The following is a 20,656-nucleotide window of genomic DNA, read 5'->3' on the forward strand; positions in this document are numbered from 1 at the left end:
GTCATGAGGTCACACCAACAGTGACAACATCAGCAGTGACATCACTAAAGTTGCCAGGTGAGTCCATAAATAGAACCCGTGACGTGGAGCAGGTACCGCCGTTTTGGACAATGCCACGACGCAGGTATAGACGCAGACATGCGAGGTCTTCTCGCCCCGTTCGCAGACACAAGAGACCCCACAAGGCCTCGGGTGTCCGCAGACGTGGGAGAAGATACCGTCGCAGACATTAGACAATCTCAATAAACATGTAGGATGAACATCAAAACTTTGGTCCAATCAAGTTTTTTTTAGATAACATATGTTGTTGTTGTTCTGTGTGTGTTTGTTATCAATGTTGTGGAAAAAAGTTAAGCTTAGTAAGCCATCAAGCACTGATCACTCGTAGAAGAGCACCAATAGGAGACAGAACTAATTAGAAGGTGTTATTATTCAGTCTGTACATCGAATAGAAGGCACTAACCACAAGGTGATCTTCAATTCATCTCTGTGTGAATGTGAACGGGGCGAGAAGACCCCCACTAACTGCATGTCCCTAGACTGTGGGAGGAAGCTTGAGAGAACATCCAGACTCCACACAAAGACCCCGGCCTGATGAGGCTAGGGTCCTGAGTTCGATACCCTAAACTGAACGCAGGACAGAGGAAGGGATGGGTGATGTTCATGTGTGCCCAGGTGTATGATGTGGCTCTTTGTCTGTGACTGGTTGGCTGTCCCAGCCCTGGCCCTTCATGTATTTCAGTAATGTCCTTTTCTCCCGTCTCGTTTACATGTTTTTCCCTTGTGACCCATTCCTTCTGTCACGTGTGTTTCCCCCCCAGCCATCATGCTCTGCTTGTGCTTAGTTATGTCCATGTCTTATCTCCTCCAGTCTGCAAGTTGCATCCACAGGCAAGATTAATATACCCCTTCAAAGTGTTTTTTTTTTCTTTTCTCTTGATATTCATTAAGCACTCTTTAGTTGTGTGTTTCAGCTCTCAGACTGATATTTATGCCCCATGTTTAGCACTGTTAATGTGTTTGGTATCCAGGGAGCACATCCAGTGTTGGGGTGCCTGGTTATGATCCTCTCACTCATCCAGCCTATCGGGGCCTTGCTGCGCTGCGGACCACAACATCACCTGTATGTATCCATCTGTGTGTGTTTAATTAATATACTATATCATGCCTATACACATTTAAGAATACTCTGTTCAAATATTATTTAAAAAAAAATTAAAAATGGCCTCACTTTTTTTTTCTCTACAATTATTTAACAAATTTTGAAAACACGATAAACCAAAGGAATGGGGCAGTACATGCTTAATGACTAAATGCACTGCTCACTCGGCAAAGTGAGGTTATAAAGTTATTTGATAACCCTAAGAGTTGTATTCATACTTCAGCCATAAAAGTTTTTAAAATTTCAAACTTTTGCAAAGTGTAGCCTGCATGTGCTTTATCAGAGCACACTTTCACACTGAAACACCAAGTAGGAAACTAATTTGCACATGACTCGTGAAAGTTATTCCTTCCTCTTAGTAATAATGGTGCTTTTAATAAATATAGCCTGGTTGTAGCTTTGGAGGCCAGACTCAGTAAATGAAATATTTTTTAAGTGAAATATAGATTTAGTAAAATTGTATGTTCAGTAATGATACTTGTTTTCATAAATTGGATGCAGGAGAAATCTTAGACAAGAACTTCAGAAGCTGATGATTTTATAGTTCTTCTCTTTTCTTTGATAGGAGGTATCTGTTCAACTGGACACATTTTTTAAATGCGGTGGTAATAAAATCTATAGCTGGTAAGCTTGTGTTTTACTTCATTCTACCATCTTGCATATATGAATAGAATAGAATAGAATTCAACTTTATTGTCATTGCACATGCACAGGTACAGGGCAACGAAATGCAGTTTGCATCCATCCAGAAGTGCTTAGTGATATAGATATATTACAATATATATTAGCAATAATATAGATATGTAAGTATATTACAGAAATGGGTCTATTATGTTATAATGTACACGGTATGAAGTATGTTGTGAATATTCTATAACTACAAGTATGTACAGGCTGTAGTGAGTACAAGCTATGTACAGGATATGCTAACATTTTCAATAGCAGACACACTGTCACCCATGCTGCTCGTCTTAAAATGCCTGCTTCTTTGTGTCACACAGTGGCAGCCATATTTACAGGCCTGGACAGGATTGACAGTGATGATGGGTGGCTATTGAAAGTGATGGGTGGCTTCTTTGCCTGGGAAGTTCTCTTCATCATCATTTTGGAGGTCCATGATTGGGTAGTTAAACACAGAGGTAAGCCTTTTTTTTTGCATTTCAGTGATGAAGGAAAAAATCATCACTACCCATATACACTTTAATGACAAAAACCAATCTAGACCCAACAGTCCATTTGCACGGTGAAGAGCCACCTGATCAGTTCAGCAGCATTTAGCTGACTGAGCGAAGAGTATAACCCCTGTACACCTCAGAATGTGGTTGGATGGGTAAAATAAACAGCACTGTATCACAAGATTTTCTGTGTATAACACAGCAGCATCAAATATTGGTATTTATGAATTGATGAGTGAAAACGCGTAAGAATGTCTCAATGGTAGTCTGCTGGAACAAAAGCTGTTACACTTTAACTGTGCTGAAGTACAGCGACAAAGGAATCTTTATCTTTCGATTTATTAAATGCATGAAAATACTCTGGGAATACTATACACGAAGGCTCAGCTCATGCACCACCAACCTAATGTTATCAGAGAGAACTTGCATTGAAATGTCTCAACTGAGACTATCCAATTTTGGACACGTGTAGTTTGACAATGCTGTGGCTCAATGTGTGGCTCAGTCACACAAATTATTAAAAAAAAATATGATCACAACCTCTTTGTGTCTACAAAAACTGGTTAATGTTTGGTGATTTTTAAAAAATGTTTTACCCCCCCGTGCCGCACACACTTTCCATGACCAATGGCAACTTGACATGCTAAATGTTTACATAGAGCTTCCAGCACATTGTTATCGTTCTGAAAGTTGTTGTTTTTTTGTTTTTTTTCCAATCACCACAACTACTCAACTCGACTCAATTTTATTTAAATTGATTTCAAATTGTTCTTCTTCTGTTAAAGCTTAAAACTAATATCATAACTCAACCTGTATAAATAAAATGATTAAAAACATAGCTGACTGCTTTAGTTCACTTCAGTTAATGTGCCCTGCAATATTTCACTGTTCTTTGCTCTGGGTTTCAGATGATACTGCTGATCAAATGGAATCAGCATTGGTAAGCTGAAAGAAATATAAAAGCAAGCAATCACTGATTGCCACGAGATGGAGTATTTCTAATATAATTTTACTTTTTTTGTCAGGTCAAAGGTGACAGTTGCCTGATCGCTGTGTACCTTCTGGGAAACCTTTGCTTTTTGGTGGCACTTCTGGTTGGAATTGGAGAAAAATGAGCAGCAGCAGAATCTTCCAGAGTGTTTCCCTGTAGTTTTGTTGAATTTTATCATCAATTTTAACATACTTGATGAGAGACTGCACTGGAAATTCAGACCCACTGATCCATCAGTTGGCGAATCCTGGAAAGTTTCTCAGTAATGTCTTTAAAAAATATTACTTATGTTTTTTTTCTCTTTTGCTTTTAGTTGATAATTAAGGTGTACTTTCAATCAGCATTCAATTTCACTGGGCCAAGCATTACTGTCGTGTGTGTGTGTGTGTGTATAATATGTCTCACAGTTGCAAAGAAAGAAGTAGTTTCAGTCGCCTTTAGCCTCCACTCTGGCTGCCAGGTAAACCAGTTTCATTTTACAAGCTGGTTACATTTTTTAAGCCAAACAGCAATTTTGTATTAAAAAGTACTTTTAACAATTTTTCCTTTTACATTTTTAAATCAGGTCAACTCGACCCACATCATAATGGGAGGGTTAAAGCCCTTTTCACACATTAACATCTGTTAATATGACAGCATCTATGTATGAATCTGCACCTTTGTCACTTTCATTTGAAAAAAAAAAACTGTCATTGATTCAGCTCCTGAACTTCCCATTTAATGTACATTTTTTCATATATTTCTAATAATCTTGCTGTCAATAACAACTGACAATAAGACAACAAATTTTTAACTTCATTAAATTGAAAATTGTGTATGTCAGTGTAGTAGTGTTAAATGCTTACCAGGTTCAGATGCAAATGAAGAAACTCCACTCAGGCAAGTCTGCTGGACCAGATGGAGTGAGTCCCCTCAAGGCCTGTGCCCCCCAGTTTTGTGGAGTCTTCCATAAACTGTTCATGCTGAGTCTGAAGAGGGTCCCAGTGCTGTGGAAGACATCAAGCCTCGTCCCTGTACCAAAGACGCCACGTCCCAGTGGCCCCCAGGATTACAGGCCTGTGACACTGACCTCCCACATCATGAAGACCCTGGAAAGGCTCATCCTGGACCAGATCTCACCCATTGTCAGACCACATCAGGATCCCATTCAATTTGCTTACCAGCCCCGTCTCACAGGACGCCATCATCTATCTGCTCAATCGTGTCTACATCCACCCGGACCAGCCGGCGAGCACTGTGAGGTTCATGTTTTTCTTTTTACTTTTCCAGTGCTTGGTGATAAGCTAACAGCGATGCAGGGGGATGCTTCTCTAGTGTCCTGGATTGTTGATTACCTGACAGGAAGACCACAATATGTGCGTCTTCCACATTGTGTGTCTGACAAGGTAATCAGCAACACAGGAGCACCATAAGGGACCATCCTCTCCCCCTTCCTCTTCACCCTCTACACCACAGACTTCAGCCGCTGCACAGAGACCTGCATCTTCAGAAGTTTTGATGTAAATTTGTAAGTTTTGATGTAAGTAAATTTGCGGTCAATTTAGACTCAATTCAAAATCTCCTACTTGGGACGAACACTAAATGTAAATAGCTGACTTTCTAAATAAACCTATCCATCTTTGCAAGGTCAATTTTTGCTTTCATTAAATTCCAAATGTTTAGCCATAATTAGCTTAGCTGTCCTACTCTTGTTACTGCTCTTTCCTACTGCTGTTACAATCAAATGAACATCTCTGCAAAGATAAATTAGCTGAGACCTTAGGTTGATGGTAGTTACTAGCAAACACAGAAACGTACATACACTATATAGTACAGTTCTATGATACATCACCAAATAGAACAATTTGTGGCAATGCAGACAAGCAGAGAAACAGTTTAATTCGTTTAATTTGTTCACTTGATCGGAGGTGTGTTTCCTGCAGATATACAACATCGGATCTCAATGATTTTAAATGAGTAAAAGCCCTTGTGCGTTTAACCGGATTATTTATACCTTTAACATTCCAGCTTATAAAACGAAGAGCAGATGACTTTGCGAGCTTGCCATTCAGGTACCAAAATGCAGGTGCAGAAAAAATATGTCCCAACCTCTGGAATAATAAATCTTTCGTGCTTGAATCGATACGGTCCAATATCCTCTTTTCAGAGCTAGCAATAGCTCTCATAATCTCACTCATGTCATGGGGTGGTGCCTCCGGTCTGTCCTCAGCATGGTCCTGTCAGGATCTGACGGCGCCCTGACCGGTCGACCTGCCAGTGTGTGTGTGTGTGTGTGTGTGTGTGTGTGTGTGTGTGTGTGTGTGTGTGTGTGTGTTCACCCAGGGATTGACGGAGGATTTACGGACACTAAGGAAGCACTTGGAGGAGAGACGGGCACTCACTACTAGGGCTGGGTATCGTCACTGATTTCTAGAATCGATTCAATTCCGATTCACAAGGTCCCGAATCGATTCGATCCACGATTCGATTTAATTCGATTCGATTCGATTTAAATCTGGGAAATTTTGACAGTCAGAAATATTATAATTCAGATCAGTACATTTACATATTTTTGTATCAATAAAAAGGAAGCTGACACACGCAAGACTTTATCAAAGGTGTAAGCATCACAGCAGATGCCTTTGTGTCAAAGTAGCTGAAGATAAAACACAGAAAAACATGAAGGTGGTTTTCCTGGCCTGGGATTTTATAAAAATATTCTGCAGTACATCAAAAACGAAAGAAAACCATTAATCAACATATGAACATTACCTCTGAAGTTACAGAGGTTTTATTAGAGACACGGTTAAGCGTTTTGCATTTTGAATAATTTTAAAAAGTTTAAATTTGTTCAGTATTGAACAGCAGAAATGAGGTTTTCTTTTCGGAAGAATGTAAAAGGGAAAAAAACAGCGGCCGACAGCGCTGTAAACAACGGTAGACTTGTGCATAACAAGCAAGCGAATAATGAAGAAAGGGAAACTGTTCTTGAAGTACACAGAGAGAGAGAGAGAGGGCGAGAGAGAGACAGAGAGAGAGAGAGGGCGAGAGAGAGAGACAGAGAGAGAGAGCTGTGCATCGCGGTGGAAGCAAAACAGTAAAAGTCAGAGTGAATTCATGACGATGTTTATGTGAATCTTCTTTTGCTGCTGGTTCGGTCAATATTGTTTGGAAAGAGATCAAACTAACAGCTTTAGAATCAGCGCATAAAGGGCGTGAACACAAAGCGCGGACCCGCCGACAGATCAGAATCAGTGAGCTGTCGGCTTTCAGCCCCGACCGTGTCCGTGCCGTCGGGTGAGAAAGGCGACATCTAAATGATTCTGATCCGCGGGTCGTGCTGTGTGTTTAAGTCTTTGTGCAGAATCCGTGTTCCTGCTCTCATTTACTGTCTTAGCTGTTTGGTGGTTCTTGAAATTTTGTGAGATGTCACCAGAGATTCTGGCATTTCGGGCAAAATAAATTTATATTAAAAAAATCGATTCAGGATTTTAATTAATCGATTTTACGTTATCCAAGCCATAATCGATCTTAATCAATGAATCGATTATAAAAACCCACCCCTACTCACTACCACGCACGGGCTTACACGGAAGGAGGGACGCACTATCACCATTGTTGCACATTTGAGCTGTTGTCACATTGCTGCACTGTAAATAAATGCACTGTCATTATTTCTGAGCTCCGCGCCTGAGTCCACTCTTTAACAACCGTGACAGGTCCGAGGCTTTTGCGGCCTGCTCTTTCCCCGATCTAGTTTTGCTCATATTTCGTACACCGTAGCCTTGAAGATGTAAAAAGTGCCTCAGAGCAGCACACGGGCGTGTTATCGTACTGTTGTTAAAAGTTCGTTAGTTTTGGAGCAATGGAATTATGAAACAAGTTAGTCCATTGAGGAGCCCTGTACAACACGTCTTCACATGGCTACCAGACACGCCCCCCGTCATTTTGTTATTATTCAATTCAGAACTGCCCAGACCAGACACAGTGACGTTTCACCAGAATCCCTTTGATCTCTGGTCTTCTTTATGACATCAGCACACGAAAACCTATAAATAGGGGAGAGGTTCTCACTCTTGTCAGTCTTTCAAAGAGAGTGGAAGAATTCACTAGGCAGGAAACTACTGGAAACTTGCGTTTCTGACACAGTCGACGGTATTTTTAAAAAATCTTTTAGTTGGTACAGAGATTTAGCATCAACTTCAATTTGAAATATGAGTCTGTCAAATCCTGTTGTATGCAACATGAGAGCCGAGAACGAAAAACTTAAACAGCAAATCAAAGAGCTGAAAAATGAGAATAAAACTCTCAAACAACAAAACTCTACCATACGTGACCTTAAAGTCGAGAACGCCGACCTTAAGGAGCAAAAAAGAGAGCTCATAAATGAGAACAAGATTCTCCAAAAAAACATTGAAGTTCTCTTCAAACGAAGTGGGTTCTCTAAAAACAAGAGGAAAAGAGACCTGCAACTAGAGAATGAAACAATTCACTTCAAAATTCAAGAGCTGGAATATTGGAACCAAATTCTAAAGGATTTAAACAGCTCCAAAACCAAAGAGATCCAGCAACAGAAAGAGGTGATGCAGGAAATGGAAGCAGAAATCAGAGAGTTGCAAAGCAGCAAGACAGGCTTGGTTATAAAAGTGGGAGACATGGAAAAGGACAACCAGTCTTTAAGAGAGGAAAATGATGTGACGGTAAAACGCATGTGTGAGCTGAAAAGGGACTTTGAAAAGGAAAAAGATGACATGCAACAGGAAATACAGGCTGTTAAAACTGAGCTCCATCAGGCAAACACAGCCTTTAAAGAGTTACAAGAGAGTGAAGAAAGAAAAAGGATCATGAATGAGGAAAACAAAACAACGGACAGTGAACAGCTCAGACAGACCCTGGAACGCCAATGCTTTGCACATGAAATTGACATATTGAGGCGGCATAACGAACTTCTTGAACAGGACCTCCAGGAGCTTTCCAAAAGGAGTGGTGATTCTCAAAAAGAACTGAAACCACACGATGAGGGTGTGAAAGGAGAATCACGGATCTCCAAAGCCACTGAGAAAGACTCCGAACATGATTTTGAAGTGACCAACAGAGAAAAGGAGTTGTTGTGCCATGAATTTGAGGAAATGAAAAGAGAGCTTGAAGAGGTCAAGAAAAATCAGTATGATTTACAGGAAGCCTTGAAAACAGAAGACATGGCGTTGCAAACCCAAGCTCAGACTCCCAAAGTTTCACAGGAAGAACATAACAATCTGATAAACAACTACGATGTCCAAGTTGACATACTCAAACAACAAAATAAGGCCTTAGAAAATACGGTTAGTGACCTTACCAAAAAGATGTGGAATGGACGGGAAGCGATGAGACAAATGGAAAAGAACTTTCAAGAACAAAGGAAGCTACTCGAAAATCTCCGAGGAGAATTCGAGGAAATTTAGCACAACTACGACTTTGGCCCTCCCTATTAAAGCTGGTTAACGCAGGTTCAATAGGGCTATAACTTAGACAATGGAAGTTCATTTGATTTAATTGGCCCAAAATGAGTGACTGCACCCAGACACTCAGTAGCAAAAAAATTACAGAGATTCAAGAGAGAAAACTGTTTCTGCATAGACTCCTATAGTACTGCAAGTCGTGTCATCGCTTGGTGTCCTGCATAGAGTGCAGGTTTAAGGTATCTACGTATCTTTCAGAATTAGAAGCTATGCTGCGTCAGGGGTTATAACAGCTGTGCCCCCCCCCCAACCGGTCGAGGCAGATGGCCGCCCCTCACTGAGCCTGGTTCTGCCGAAAGTTTCTTCCTGTTAAAAGGGAGTTTTTCTTTCCCACCGTCACCAAGTCTAAGGAGCTTGGAGAAAAGCGCCTGGACTTCTTTAACTTAAAGAAGTCCAGGCGCTTTTCTTTCCAAGCTCCTTAGACTACTATGGCCTTGATGACTGATAACCTTCACAGACACTGTCATCAAGGGTTTGCTCACAGGGGATCATCTGATTGTTGGGGGGTTTTCTCTCTTATATTGTATGGTCTTTACCTTACAATATAAACAGCCGAGAAGCGGCTATTTTTGCGATCCGGTGCTTTAGAAATACATCTTAGCTGAACTGAACTCCATAACATCTGGACCGAAATGCCTACACACAACGGTAGGCATTTCAATCAAGAGCTCTGTCCAAAACGTTCAATGACAAGCATCAGCACCAGGATTGTTTTTTAGCTCACCAACAGTTCATGTTCCCTACCCATTTTTTATTGTAACTGCAACTTTGTAAGACTGGGTTGGGAGATGTTCTTGTGGTGAGCTTTTATTTACATAATTGGTTTCTTTAATAGTGAAATAAAATAAATTTGTATAACTGGAAACAGCGTTCTCCTGTGTGATTATCACATTGTATTCTTTAAACCATATAACAGAATATATAATATATATAATTTACTCATAGTAATATTAATATCTAATGTGATTGAGTTTCCTTATCTCTACTTATGTGCTGATGTGTTCACTGAGGCCATTGTATGGTCCATTTTGGCTGCATTTCCATGTTTTAAACATGAAATTTGCTTATTTAAAGGGTGTCTCATGTATCTCTTATGCAGAAATATGTGTTGCCTAGCTGGACAAATGTAGCACAGGTCTACTATTATTGGTCACGTGTGTTTTCCCCCCCAGCCATCATGTTCTGTTTGTGCTTAGTTATGTCCATGTCTTATCTCCTGTCCCCTTTTCCCTCTGTATGTATTCACAGTGTACGTGTTCCTCGTCGGTTCGTCATGCTAAGTCTGCGTGTCTTATTCCGTCATGTGTCATGTATCACTCCAAATCTCACTGACTTTAACTAATAATAACTGTTTGCTGAGTGTTATGTCTAAAAGGTATTGCACAATCGCCTCTAGTAGAGGATCAGGTTTGTTTTCCACTGATAATGGATTTTAACATGACTGACCAATGATTGTGGAGCACGTCAATGTAGGATCTTATAAATACAACGAGCAAACTTAAATGTTTTAAAATGTTCAAAAAATTAATGTATTATATTTCTGAAGTATGACGGAAGGAAAAAGTTACATTTTTTTCATATTTAAAAAAAAAATCCATGGGTTTAATGGGTCCATCATCACTATATTGAGGGCCTTGTATAATAGCCCAACTGCAAAAGTAAAGATTAACGGTGAACTTTCAGATGCTTTCAAGCTTGAAAGGTCCACAAGACAAGGATGCCCACTGAGTCCACTCTTATTTGCTATTTTTATAGAGCCATTGGCTGAAAGGATTAGGCAGAATGGTAAAATAAAAGGGATTAATATCACTGGAAGTGAGCAGAAATTGGCCTTGTTTGCAGATGACATTTTGGTTTACTTATCAAAACCTACCGAATCACTTATGGAGCTCATGTCAGTGTTAAAGGAGTATGGGCTATACTCGGGATATAAATTGAATATACAAAAAACACAAGTTCTTAGTAGCTTTTATAGCCCTCCCCAGAATCTGCTCAACAAATACAAACTAAGCTGGGACAAAAGAACTATCAAATATCTGGGCATAAACTTATCAATGGATATAACTAGCTTGGAAGAAATCAACTACCCCCTACTTAAAAAAGATATCATGCTAAATATTAGCAGATGGTCTATCTAAGCATTTCTTCTAGAGTGGACATCATAAAAATGAATATGCTCCCAAAGATATTAAACTTATTCCAGTCTGTTTCTATAGAAAACCCTGATAGATACTTTGTAGAGTGGGATAGGACCCTCTCAAGATTTATATGGGCGGGTAAAAAGCCAAGAGTTAAGTTCAAAACACTTCAGCTTCCCAAAGATAAAGGAGGATTAGGCATCCCTTGCCTACAGGATTACTACAGGGCAACACAAATAAGAAATCTGGTGGGCTGGTGTAAACCCGGATACTGTTCAACAGAGAGACGAATCTGGCATTAATATTTGACATCACAACAGAGACACGAATCTTTCATTGATATTTGACATCACAACAGAGAGACGAATCTGGCATTAATATTTGACATCACAACAGAGAGACGAATCTGGCATTGATATCTGACATCACAACAGAGAGACGAATCTGGCATTGATATCTGACATCACAACAGAGAGACGAATCTGGCATTGATATCTGACATCACAACAGAGAGGCGAATCTGGCATTGATATCTGACATCACAACAGAGAGACGAATCTGGCATTGATATCTGACATCACAACAGAGAGACGAATCTGGCATTGATATCTGACATCACAACAGAGAGACGAATCTGGCATTGATATCTGACATCACAACAGAGAGACGAATCTGGCATTGATATTTGACATCACAACAGAGAGACGAATCTGGCATTGATATTTGACATCACAACAGAGAGACGAATCTGGCATTGATATTTGACATCACAACAGAGAGACGAATCTGGCATTAATATCTGACATCACAACAGAGAGACGAATTTGGCATTGATATCTGACATCACAACAGAGAGACGAATCTGGCATTGATATTTGACATCACAACAGAGAGACGAATCTGGCATTAATATCTGACATCACAACAGAGAGACGAATTTGGCATTGATATCTGACATCACAACAGAGAGACGAATCTGGCATTAATATTTGACATCACAACAGAGAGACGAATTTGGCATTAATATTTGACATCACAACAGAGAGACGAATCTGGCATTAATATCTGACATCACAACAGAGAGACGAATTTGGCATTGATATTTGACATCACAACAGAGAGATGAATCTGGCATTAATATCTGACATCACAACAGAGAGACGAATCTGGCATTGATATCTGACATCACAACAGAGAGACGAATCTGGCATTGATATCTGACATCACAACAGAGAGACGAATCTGGCATTAATATTTGACATCACAACAGAGAGATGAATCTGGCATTGATATTTGACATCACAACAGAGAGATGAATCTGGCATTGATATTTGACATCACAACAGAGAGATGAATCTGGCATTGATATTTGACATCACAACAGAGAGACTGGATGTCAATGTCAGAAAGATGACTGTGATGTCAGAACCCTCTAAATCTTGTAATTTACAGATGGTAAATGGCCTGTATTTGCATAGCGCTTTACTAGTCCCTAAGGACCCCAAAGCACTTTACACATCCAGTCATCCACCCATTCACACACTGGTGATGGCAGCTACATTGTAGCCACAGCCACCCTGGGGCGCACTGACAGAGATATTTAATTCCAAATGATTTGACTGCATCATTGCGTCTTTGAGTTATGACCCAAACTCTCTATCAACTTTGTGAATAAATTCACGTCCCCCTGTGACCTCATAATTACACCACAGTTCAGATGGCATGAATGAGTCATGAGGTCACACCAACAGTGACAACATCAGCAGTGACATCACTAAAGTTGCCAGGTGAGTCCATAAATAGAACCCGTGACGTGGAGCAGGTACCGCCGTTTTGGACAATGCCACGACGCAGGTATAGACGCAGACATGCGAGGTCTTCTCGCCCCGTTCGCAGACACAAGAGACCCCACAAGGCCTCGGGTGTCCGCAGACGTGGGAGAAGATACCGTCGCAGACATTAGACAATCTCAATAAACATGTAGGATGAACATCAAAACTTTGGTCCAATCAAGTTTTTTTTAGATAACATATGTTGTTGTTGTTTTGTGTGTGTTTGTTATCAATGTTGTGGAAAAAAGTTAAGCTTAGTAAGCCATCAAGCACTGATCACTCGTAGAAGAGCACCAATAGGAGACAGAACTAATTAGAAGGTGTTATTATTCAGTCTGTACATCGAATAGAAGGCACTAACCACAAGGTGATCTTCAATTCATCTCTGTGTGAATGTGAACGGGGCGAGAAGACCCCCACTAACTGCATGTCCCTAGACTGTGGGAGGAAGCTCGAGAGAACATCCAGACTTCACACAAAGACCCCGGCCTGATGAGGCTAGGGTCCTGAGTTCGATACCCTAAACTGAACGCAGGACAGAGGAAGGGATGGGTGATGTTCATGTGTGCCCAGGTGTATGATGTGGCTCTTTGTCTGTGACTGGTTGGCTGTCCCAGCCCTGGCCCTTCATGTATTTCAGTAATGTCCTTTTCTCCCGTCTCGTTTACATGTTTTTCCCTTGTGACCCATTCCTTCTGTCACGTGTGTTTCCCCCCCAGCCATCATGTTCTGCTTGTGCTTAGTTATGTCCATGTCTTATCTCCTCCAGTCTGCAAGTTGCATCCACAGGCAAGATTAATATACCCCTTCAAAGTGTTTTTTTTTTTCTTTTCTCTTGATATTCATTAAGCACTCTTTAGTTGTGTGTTTCAGCTCTCAGACTGATATTTATGCCCCATGATTAGCACTGTTAATGTGTTTGGTATCCAGGGAGCACATCCAGTGTTGGGGTGCCTGGTTATGATCCTCTCACTCATCCAGCCTATCGGGGCCTTGCTGCGCTGCGGACCACAACATCACCTGTATGTATCCATCTGTGTGTGTTTAATTAATATACTATATCATGCCTATACACATTTAAGAATACTCTGTTCAAATATTATTTAAAAAAAAAATTAAAAATGGCCTCACTTTTTTTTTCTCTACAATTATTTAACAAATTTTGAAAACACGATAAACCAAAGGAATGGGGCAGTACATGCTTAATGACTAAATGCACTGCTCACTCGGCAAAGTGAGGTTATAAAGTTATTTGATAACCCTAAGAGTTGTATTCATACTTCAGCCATAAAAGTTTTTAAAATTTCAAACTTTTGCAAAGTGTAGCCTGCATGTGCTTTATCAGAGCACACTTTCACACTGAAACACCAAGTAGGAAACTAATTTGCACATGACTCGTGAAAGTTATTCCTTCCTCTTAGTAATATGATATGATGATTTTATAGTTCTTCTCTTTTCTTTGATAGGAGGTATCTGTTCAACTGGACACATTTTTTAAATGCGGTGGTAATAAAATCTATAGCTGGTAAGCTTGTGTTTTACTTCATTCTACCATCTTGCATATATGAATAGAATAGAATAGAATTCAACTTTATTGTCATTGCACATGCACAGGTACAGGGCAACGAAATGCAGTTTGCATCCATCCAGAAGTGCTTAGTGATATAGATATATTACAATATATATTAGCAATAATATAGATATGTAAGTATATTACAGAAATGGGTCTATTATGTTATAATGTACACGGTATGAAGTATGTTGTGAATATTCTATAACTACAAGTATGTACAGGCTGTAGTGAGTACAAGCTATGTACAGGATATGCTAACATTTTCAATAGCAGACACACTGTCACCCATGCTGCTCGTCTTAAAATGCCTGCTTCTTTGTGTCACACAGTGGCAGCCATATTTACAGGCCTGGACAGGATTGACAGTGATGATGGGTGGCTATTGAAAGTGATGGGTGGCTTCTTTGCCTGGGAAGTTCTCTTCATCATCATTTTGGAGGTCCATGATTGGGTAGTTAAACACAGAGGTAAGCCTTTTTTTTTGCATTTCAGTGATGAAGGAAAAAATCATCACTACCCATATACACTTTAATGACAAAAACCAATCTAGACCCAACAGTCCATTTGCACGGTGAAGAGCCACCTGATCAGTTCAGCAGCATTTAGCTGACTGAGCGAAGAGTATAACCCCTGTACACCTCAGAATGTGGTTGGATGGGTAAAATAAACAGCACTGTATCACAAGATTTTCTGTGTATAACACAGCAGCATCAAATATTTGTCACGGTACGGCATGGCACACCGTGGAAGGAGTGGGGAAGGAGGACCCAGGCGCGGTGCTCTACGTATAGACAGTGTTTATTTACAGAGGGTGATATCAAACAACAATAAATCCCCGTGTTTCTCCCCAGACTCCCGTGTCGTGTCCTCCAAGTGCTCTCTGCTCCCGTGTCTGCACTCCCGGTGCTCGCTGCTCCTTAAGCCTTCCACGCTCCTCCTGCGGGAAACAATAGCGGCAGCAGTCAGGACACTGAACAATGGCAGGCATACACTACACGACCAAAACCTAAACTGGGTAACTAACGTGGAGTCCCAAGCAATGATCCCACGTCGGTGGGAGCTCCAAGACTCTCTTAAGTAGCTCCCCCGACGAGGCCTGATCAGCAGCAGGTGTGTGGCTTCGGGTGTGGCCAGTCCCCTTGCAGGGCCACACCCTCCAGGCCTGACGCCGCCTATAAACAAGTGCTCAGCCACCCACACACACATATACACAAGCACAGGGAAGGGGGAGCAACACCAAAATACACAGCAATAATAATAATAATAATATAATACAAGACTGCTCAGGGATCCTGGGTCGCCCAGTCCCAGGACCCTGACAATATTGGTATTTATGAATTGATGAGTGAAAACGCGTAAGAATGTCTCAATGGTAGTCTGCTGGAACAAAAGCTGTTACACTTTAACTGTGCTGAAGTACAGCGACAAAGGAATCTTTATCTTTCGATTTATTAAATGCATGAAAATACTCTGGGAATACTATACACGAAGGCTCAGCTCATGCACCACCAACCTAATGTTATCAGAGAGAACTTGCATTGAAATGTCTCAACTGAGACTATCCAATTTTGGACACGTGTAGTTTGACAATGCTGTGGCTCAATGTGTGGCTCAGTCACACAAATTATTAAAAAAAAATATGATCACAACCTCTTTGTGTCTACAAAAACTGGTTAATGTTTGGTGATTTTTAAAAAATGTTTTACCCCCCCGTGCCGCACACACTTTCCATGACCAATGGCAACTTGACATGCTAAATGTTTACATAGAGCTTCCAGCACATTGTTATCGTTCTGAAAGTTGTTGTTTTTTTGTTTTTTTTCAATCACCACAACTACTCAACTCGACTCAATTTTATTTAAATTGATTTCAAATTGTTCTTCTTCTGTTAAAGCTTAAAACTAATATCATAACTCAACCTGTATAAATAAAATGATTAAAAACATAGCTGACTGCTTTAGTTCACTTCAGTTAATGTGCCCTGCAATATTTCACTGTTCTTTGCTCTGGGTTTCAGATGATACTGCTGATCAAATGGAATCAGCATTGGTAAGCTGAAAGAAATATAAAAGCAAGCAATCACTGATTGCCACGAGATGGAGTATTTCTAATATAATTTTACTTTTTTTGTCAGGTCAAAGGTGACAGTTGCCTGATCGCTGTGTACCTTCTGGGAAACCTTTGCTTTTTGGTGGCACTTCTGGTTGGAATTGGAGAAAAATGAGCAGCAGCAGAATCTTCCAGAGTGTTTCCCTGTAGTTTTGTTGAATTTTATCATCAATTTTAACATACTTGATGAGAGACTGCACTGGAAATTCAGACCCACTGATCCATCAGTTGGCGAATCCTGGAAAGTTTCTCAGTAATGTCTTTAAAAAATATTACTTATGTTTTTTTTCTCTTTTGCTTTTAGTTGATAATTAAGGTGTACTTTCAATCAGCATTCAATTTCACTGGGCCAAGCATTACTGTCGTGTGTGTGTGTGTGTGTATAATATGTCTCACAGTTGCAAAGAAAGAAGTAGTTTCAGTCGCCTTTAGCCTCCACTCTGGCTGCCAGGTAAACCAGTTTCATTTTACAAGCTGGTTACATTTTTTAAGCCAAACAGCAATTTTGTATTAAAAAGTACTTTTAACAATTTTTCCTTTTACATTTTTAAATCAGGTCAACTCGACCCACATCATAATGGGAGGGTTAAAGCCCTTTTCACACATTAACATCTGTTAATATGACAGCATCTATGTATGAATCTGCACCTTTGTCACTTTCATTTGAAAAAAAAAAACTGTCATTGATTCAGCTCCTGAACTTCCCATTTAATGTACATTTTTTCATATATTTCTAATAATCTTGCTGTCAATAACAACTGACAATAAGACAACAAATTTTTAACTTCATTAAATTGAAAATTATGTATGTCAGTGTAGTAGTGTTAAATGCTTACCAGGTTCAGATGCAAATGAAGAAACTCCACTCAGGCAAGTCTGCTGGACCAGATGGAGTGAGTCCCCTCAAGGCCTGTGCCCCCCAGCTTTGTGGAGTCTTCCATAAACTGTTCATGCTGAGTCTGAAGAGGGTCCCAGTGCTGTGGAAGACATCAAGCCTCGTCCCTGTACCAAAGACGCCACGTCCCAGCGGCCCCCAGGATTACAGGCCTGTGACACTGACCTCCCACATCATGAAGACCCTGGAAAGGCTCATCCTGGACCAGATCTCACCCATTGTCAGACCACATCAGGATCCCATTCAATTTGCTTACCAGCCCCGTCTCACAGGACGCCATCATCTATCTGCTCAATCGTGTCTACATCCACCCGGACCAGCCGGCGAGCACTGTGAGGTTCATGTTTTTTTTACTTTTCCAGTGCTTGGTGATAAGCTAACAGCGATGCAGGGGGATGCTTCTCTAGTGTCCTGGATTGTTGATTACCTGACAGGAAGACCACAATATGTGCGTCTTCCACATTGTGTGTCTGACAAGGTAATCGGCAACACAGGAGCACCATAAGGGACCATCCTCTCCCCCTTCCTCTTCACCCTCTACACCACAGACTTCAGCTGCTGCACAGAGACCTGCATCTTCAGAAGTTTTGATGTAAATTTGTAAGTTTTGATGTAAGTAAATTTGCGGTCAATTTAGACTCAATTCAAAATCTCCTACTTGGGACGAACACTAAATGTAAATAGCTGACTTTCTAAATAAACCTATCCATCTTTGCAAGGTCAATTTTTGCTTTCATTAAATTCCAAATGTTTAGCCATAATTAGCTTAGCTGTCCTACTCTTGTTACTGCTCTTTCCTACTGCTGTTACAATCAAATGAACATCTCTGCAAAGATAAATTAGCTGAGACCTTAGGTTGATGGTAGTTACTAGCAAACACAGAAACGTACATACACTATATAGTACAGTTCTATGATACATCACCAAATAGAACAATTTGTGGCAATGCAGACAAGCAGAGAAACAGTTTAATTAGTTGAATTTGTTCACTTGATCGGAGGTGTGTTTCCTGCAGATATACAACATCGGATCTCAATGATTTTAAATGAGTAAAAGCCCTTGTGCGTTTAACCGGATTATTTATACCTTTAACATTCCAGCTTATAAAACGAAGAGCAGATGACTTTGCGAGCTTGCCATTCAGGTACCAAAATGCAGGTGCAGAAAAAATATGTCCCAACCTCTGGAATAATAAATCTTTCGTGCTTGAATCGATACGGTCCAATATCGTCTTTTCAGAGCTAGCAATAGCTCTCATAATCTCACTCATGTCATGGGGTGGTGCCTCCGGTCTGTCCTCAGCATGGTCCTGTCAGGATCTGACGGCGCCCTGACCGGTCGACCTGCCAGTGTGTGTATATCTGTGTGCGTGTGTGTTGCATCTTCAAAAAATAAAAATACAATAACTGAGCCTTACACCGGAGTATCGTTGCACTGGTTTACTGAACCTTACTTTCAGGGCATGTACAGAACATGAGCATCCATTTTCTACTGCCTCCTACAGGACACACACTTCTTCCACTTCCTTACACATTAATGTAACACAGAACTAATACTGCCTCTCCTGGCATTACCATTGTAACAACACATTCATTCTGTTTCTTTCAGAAGAATAACAGGAACTTAGGATGTAGGTATCTATGAATAATAACTATTATGTATACTCATATATTTATATAACCACTTATATCTTGCGATACCACAGTGTGAATATGTCTCTCCTATCGCCCTGTCTTCCCCTCCGGCTCCGCTGTGATGTGCTAGGAGGTAACCTAGCAACAGGCTACCTCCGACCCGGAAGTGCTGTCGCCCGGAGCTGCCGCACCTGCAGTCAATCCACCAGCTGCTGCCAATCAACTAGTAGCAGGGCTACTTAATGGTGTGGCTGAGCGACAGACAGCGCTGGAGTATTGCACTAAGCCTGGTAGTGTTTTTGAGTCGCTAACGTTATTGAAGTGCTGTCTGATCTTCGTACTCATTCTGCTGTCGTGTGTGTGTGTGTTCACCCAGGGATTGACGGAGGATTTACGGACACTAAGGAAGCACTTGGAGGAGAGGCGGGCACTCACTACCACGCACGGGCTTACACGGAAGGAGGGACGCACTATCACCATTGTTGCACATTTGAGCTGTTGTCACATTGCTGCACTGTAAATAAATGCACTGTCATTATTTCTGAGCTCCGCGCCTGAGTCCACTCTTTAACAACCGTGACAGGTCCGAGGCTTTTGCGGCCTGCTCTTTCCCCGATCTAGTTTTGCTCATATTTCGTACACCGTAGCCTTGAAGATGTAAAAAGTGCCTCAGAGCAGCACACGGGCGTGTTATCGTACTGTTGTTAAAAGTTCGTTAGTTTTGGAGCAATGGAATTATGAAACAAGTTAGTCCATTGAGGAGCCCTGTACAACACGTCTTCACATGGCTACCAGACACGCCCCCCGTCATTTTGTTATTATTCAATTCAGAACTGCCCAGACCAGACACAGTGACGTTTCACCAGAATCCCTTTGATCTCTGGTCTTCTTTATGACATCAGCACACGAAAACCTATAAATAGGGGAGAGGTTCTCACTCTTGTCAGTCTTTCAAAGAGAGTGGAAGAATTCACTAGGCAGGAAACTACTGGAAACTTGCGTTTCTGACACAGTCGACGGTATTTTTAAAAAATCTTTTAGTTGGTACAGAGATTTAGCATCAACTTCAATTTGAAATATGAGTCTGTCAAATCCTGTTGTATGCAACATGAGAGCCGAGAACGAAAAACTTAAACAGCAAATCAAAGAGCTGAAAAATGAGAATAAAACTCTCAAACAACAAAACTCTACCATACGTGACCTTAAAGTCGAGAACGCCGACCTTAAGGAGCAAAAAAGAGAGCTCATAAATGAGAACAAGATTCTCCAAAAAAACATTGAAGTTCTCTTCAAACGAAGTGGGTTCTCTAAAAACAAGAGGAAAAGAGACCTGCAACTAGAGAATGAAACAATTCACTTCAAAATTCAAGAGCTGGAATATTGGAACCAAATTCTAAAGGATTTAAACAGCTCCAAAACCAAAGAGATCCAGCAACAGAAAGAGGTGATGCAGGAAATGGAAGCAGAAATCAGAGAGTTGCAAAGCAGCAAGACAGGCTTGGTTATAAAAGTGGGAGACATGGAAAAGGACAACCAGTCTTTAAGAGAGGAAAATGATGTGACGGTAAAACGCATGTGTGAGCTGAAAAGGGACTTTGAAAAGGAAAAAGATGACATGCAACAGGAAATACAGGCTGTTAAAACTGAGCTCCATCAGGCAAACACAGCCT

The 20,656-nt window shown here is 40.8% G+C and overlaps 1 protein-coding gene and 1 long non-coding RNA gene across 5 annotated transcripts; one reads left to right on the forward strand and one right to left on the reverse strand.

The window, feature by feature from the left end:
- The first annotated feature begins 1,036 nt into the window (after positions 1-1,036).
- On the forward strand, positions 1,037-19,715 carry LOC143421133 (putative ferric-chelate reductase 1). 4 transcript variants are annotated; one of them, XM_076890257.1, is made up of 8 exons: positions 1,037-1,123; positions 1,728-1,786; positions 2,164-2,301; positions 3,246-3,277; positions 3,363-4,827; positions 18,961-18,982; positions 19,117-19,276; positions 19,363-19,715. In XM_076890257.1, the coding sequence occupies exons 1-5, from the start codon at positions 1,062-1,064 to the stop codon at positions 3,450-3,452; spliced, it is 381 nt and encodes a 126-aa protein (XP_076746372.1). In that variant the 5' UTR covers positions 1,037-1,061; the 3' UTR covers positions 3,453-4,827; positions 18,961-18,982; positions 19,117-19,276; positions 19,363-19,715. The 4 variants fall into 4 exon arrangements, 2 of the variants coding, with proteins under 2 accessions (XP_076746372.1, XP_076746371.1); XR_013100890.1 differs by lacking the exons at positions 1,037-1,123; positions 1,728-1,786; positions 2,164-2,301; positions 3,246-3,277; positions 3,363-4,827 and adding exons at positions 13,697-13,797; positions 14,242-14,300; positions 14,678-14,815; positions 16,366-16,397 and having other exon boundaries at positions 16,483-18,982; XR_013100891.1 differs by lacking the exons at positions 1,037-1,123; positions 1,728-1,786; positions 2,164-2,301; ... (2 more) ...; positions 18,961-18,982; positions 19,117-19,276 and adding exons at positions 13,697-13,797; positions 14,242-14,300; positions 14,678-14,815; positions 16,366-16,397; positions 16,483-18,658 and having other exon boundaries at positions 19,570-19,715.
- On the reverse strand, positions 15,131-16,396 carry LOC143421134 (uncharacterized). Its single transcript, XR_013100892.1, has 2 exons — positions 15,373-16,396; positions 15,131-15,285 (listed from the first exon to the last, which is right to left on the reverse strand). It is a non-coding gene; the product is annotated as an uncharacterized LOC143421134 (long non-coding RNA).
- Positions 19,716-20,656: the final 941 nt, after the last annotated feature.

This window comes from Maylandia zebra, linkage group LG11 (genome assembly GCF_041146795.1).
Source record: "Maylandia zebra isolate NMK-2024a linkage group LG11, Mzebra_GT3a, whole genome shotgun sequence".
Taxonomy (NCBI): domain Eukaryota; kingdom Metazoa; phylum Chordata; class Actinopteri; order Cichliformes; family Cichlidae; genus Maylandia; species Maylandia zebra.

Coding starts and splice junctions, on each gene's coding strand:
- LOC143421133 (XM_076890257.1), top strand. CDS start 1,062: ATGATCCTCTCACTCATCCAGCCTATCGGGGCCTTGCTGCGCTGCGGA. Junction 1,124..1,727: donor TGCGGACCACAACATCACCT/GTATGTATCCAT, acceptor TTTCTTTGATAG/GAGGTATCTGTTCAACTGGA. Junction 2,302..3,245: donor TTGGGTAGTTAAACACAGAG/GTAAGCCTTTTT, acceptor TCTGGGTTTCAG/ATGATACTGCTGATCAAATG.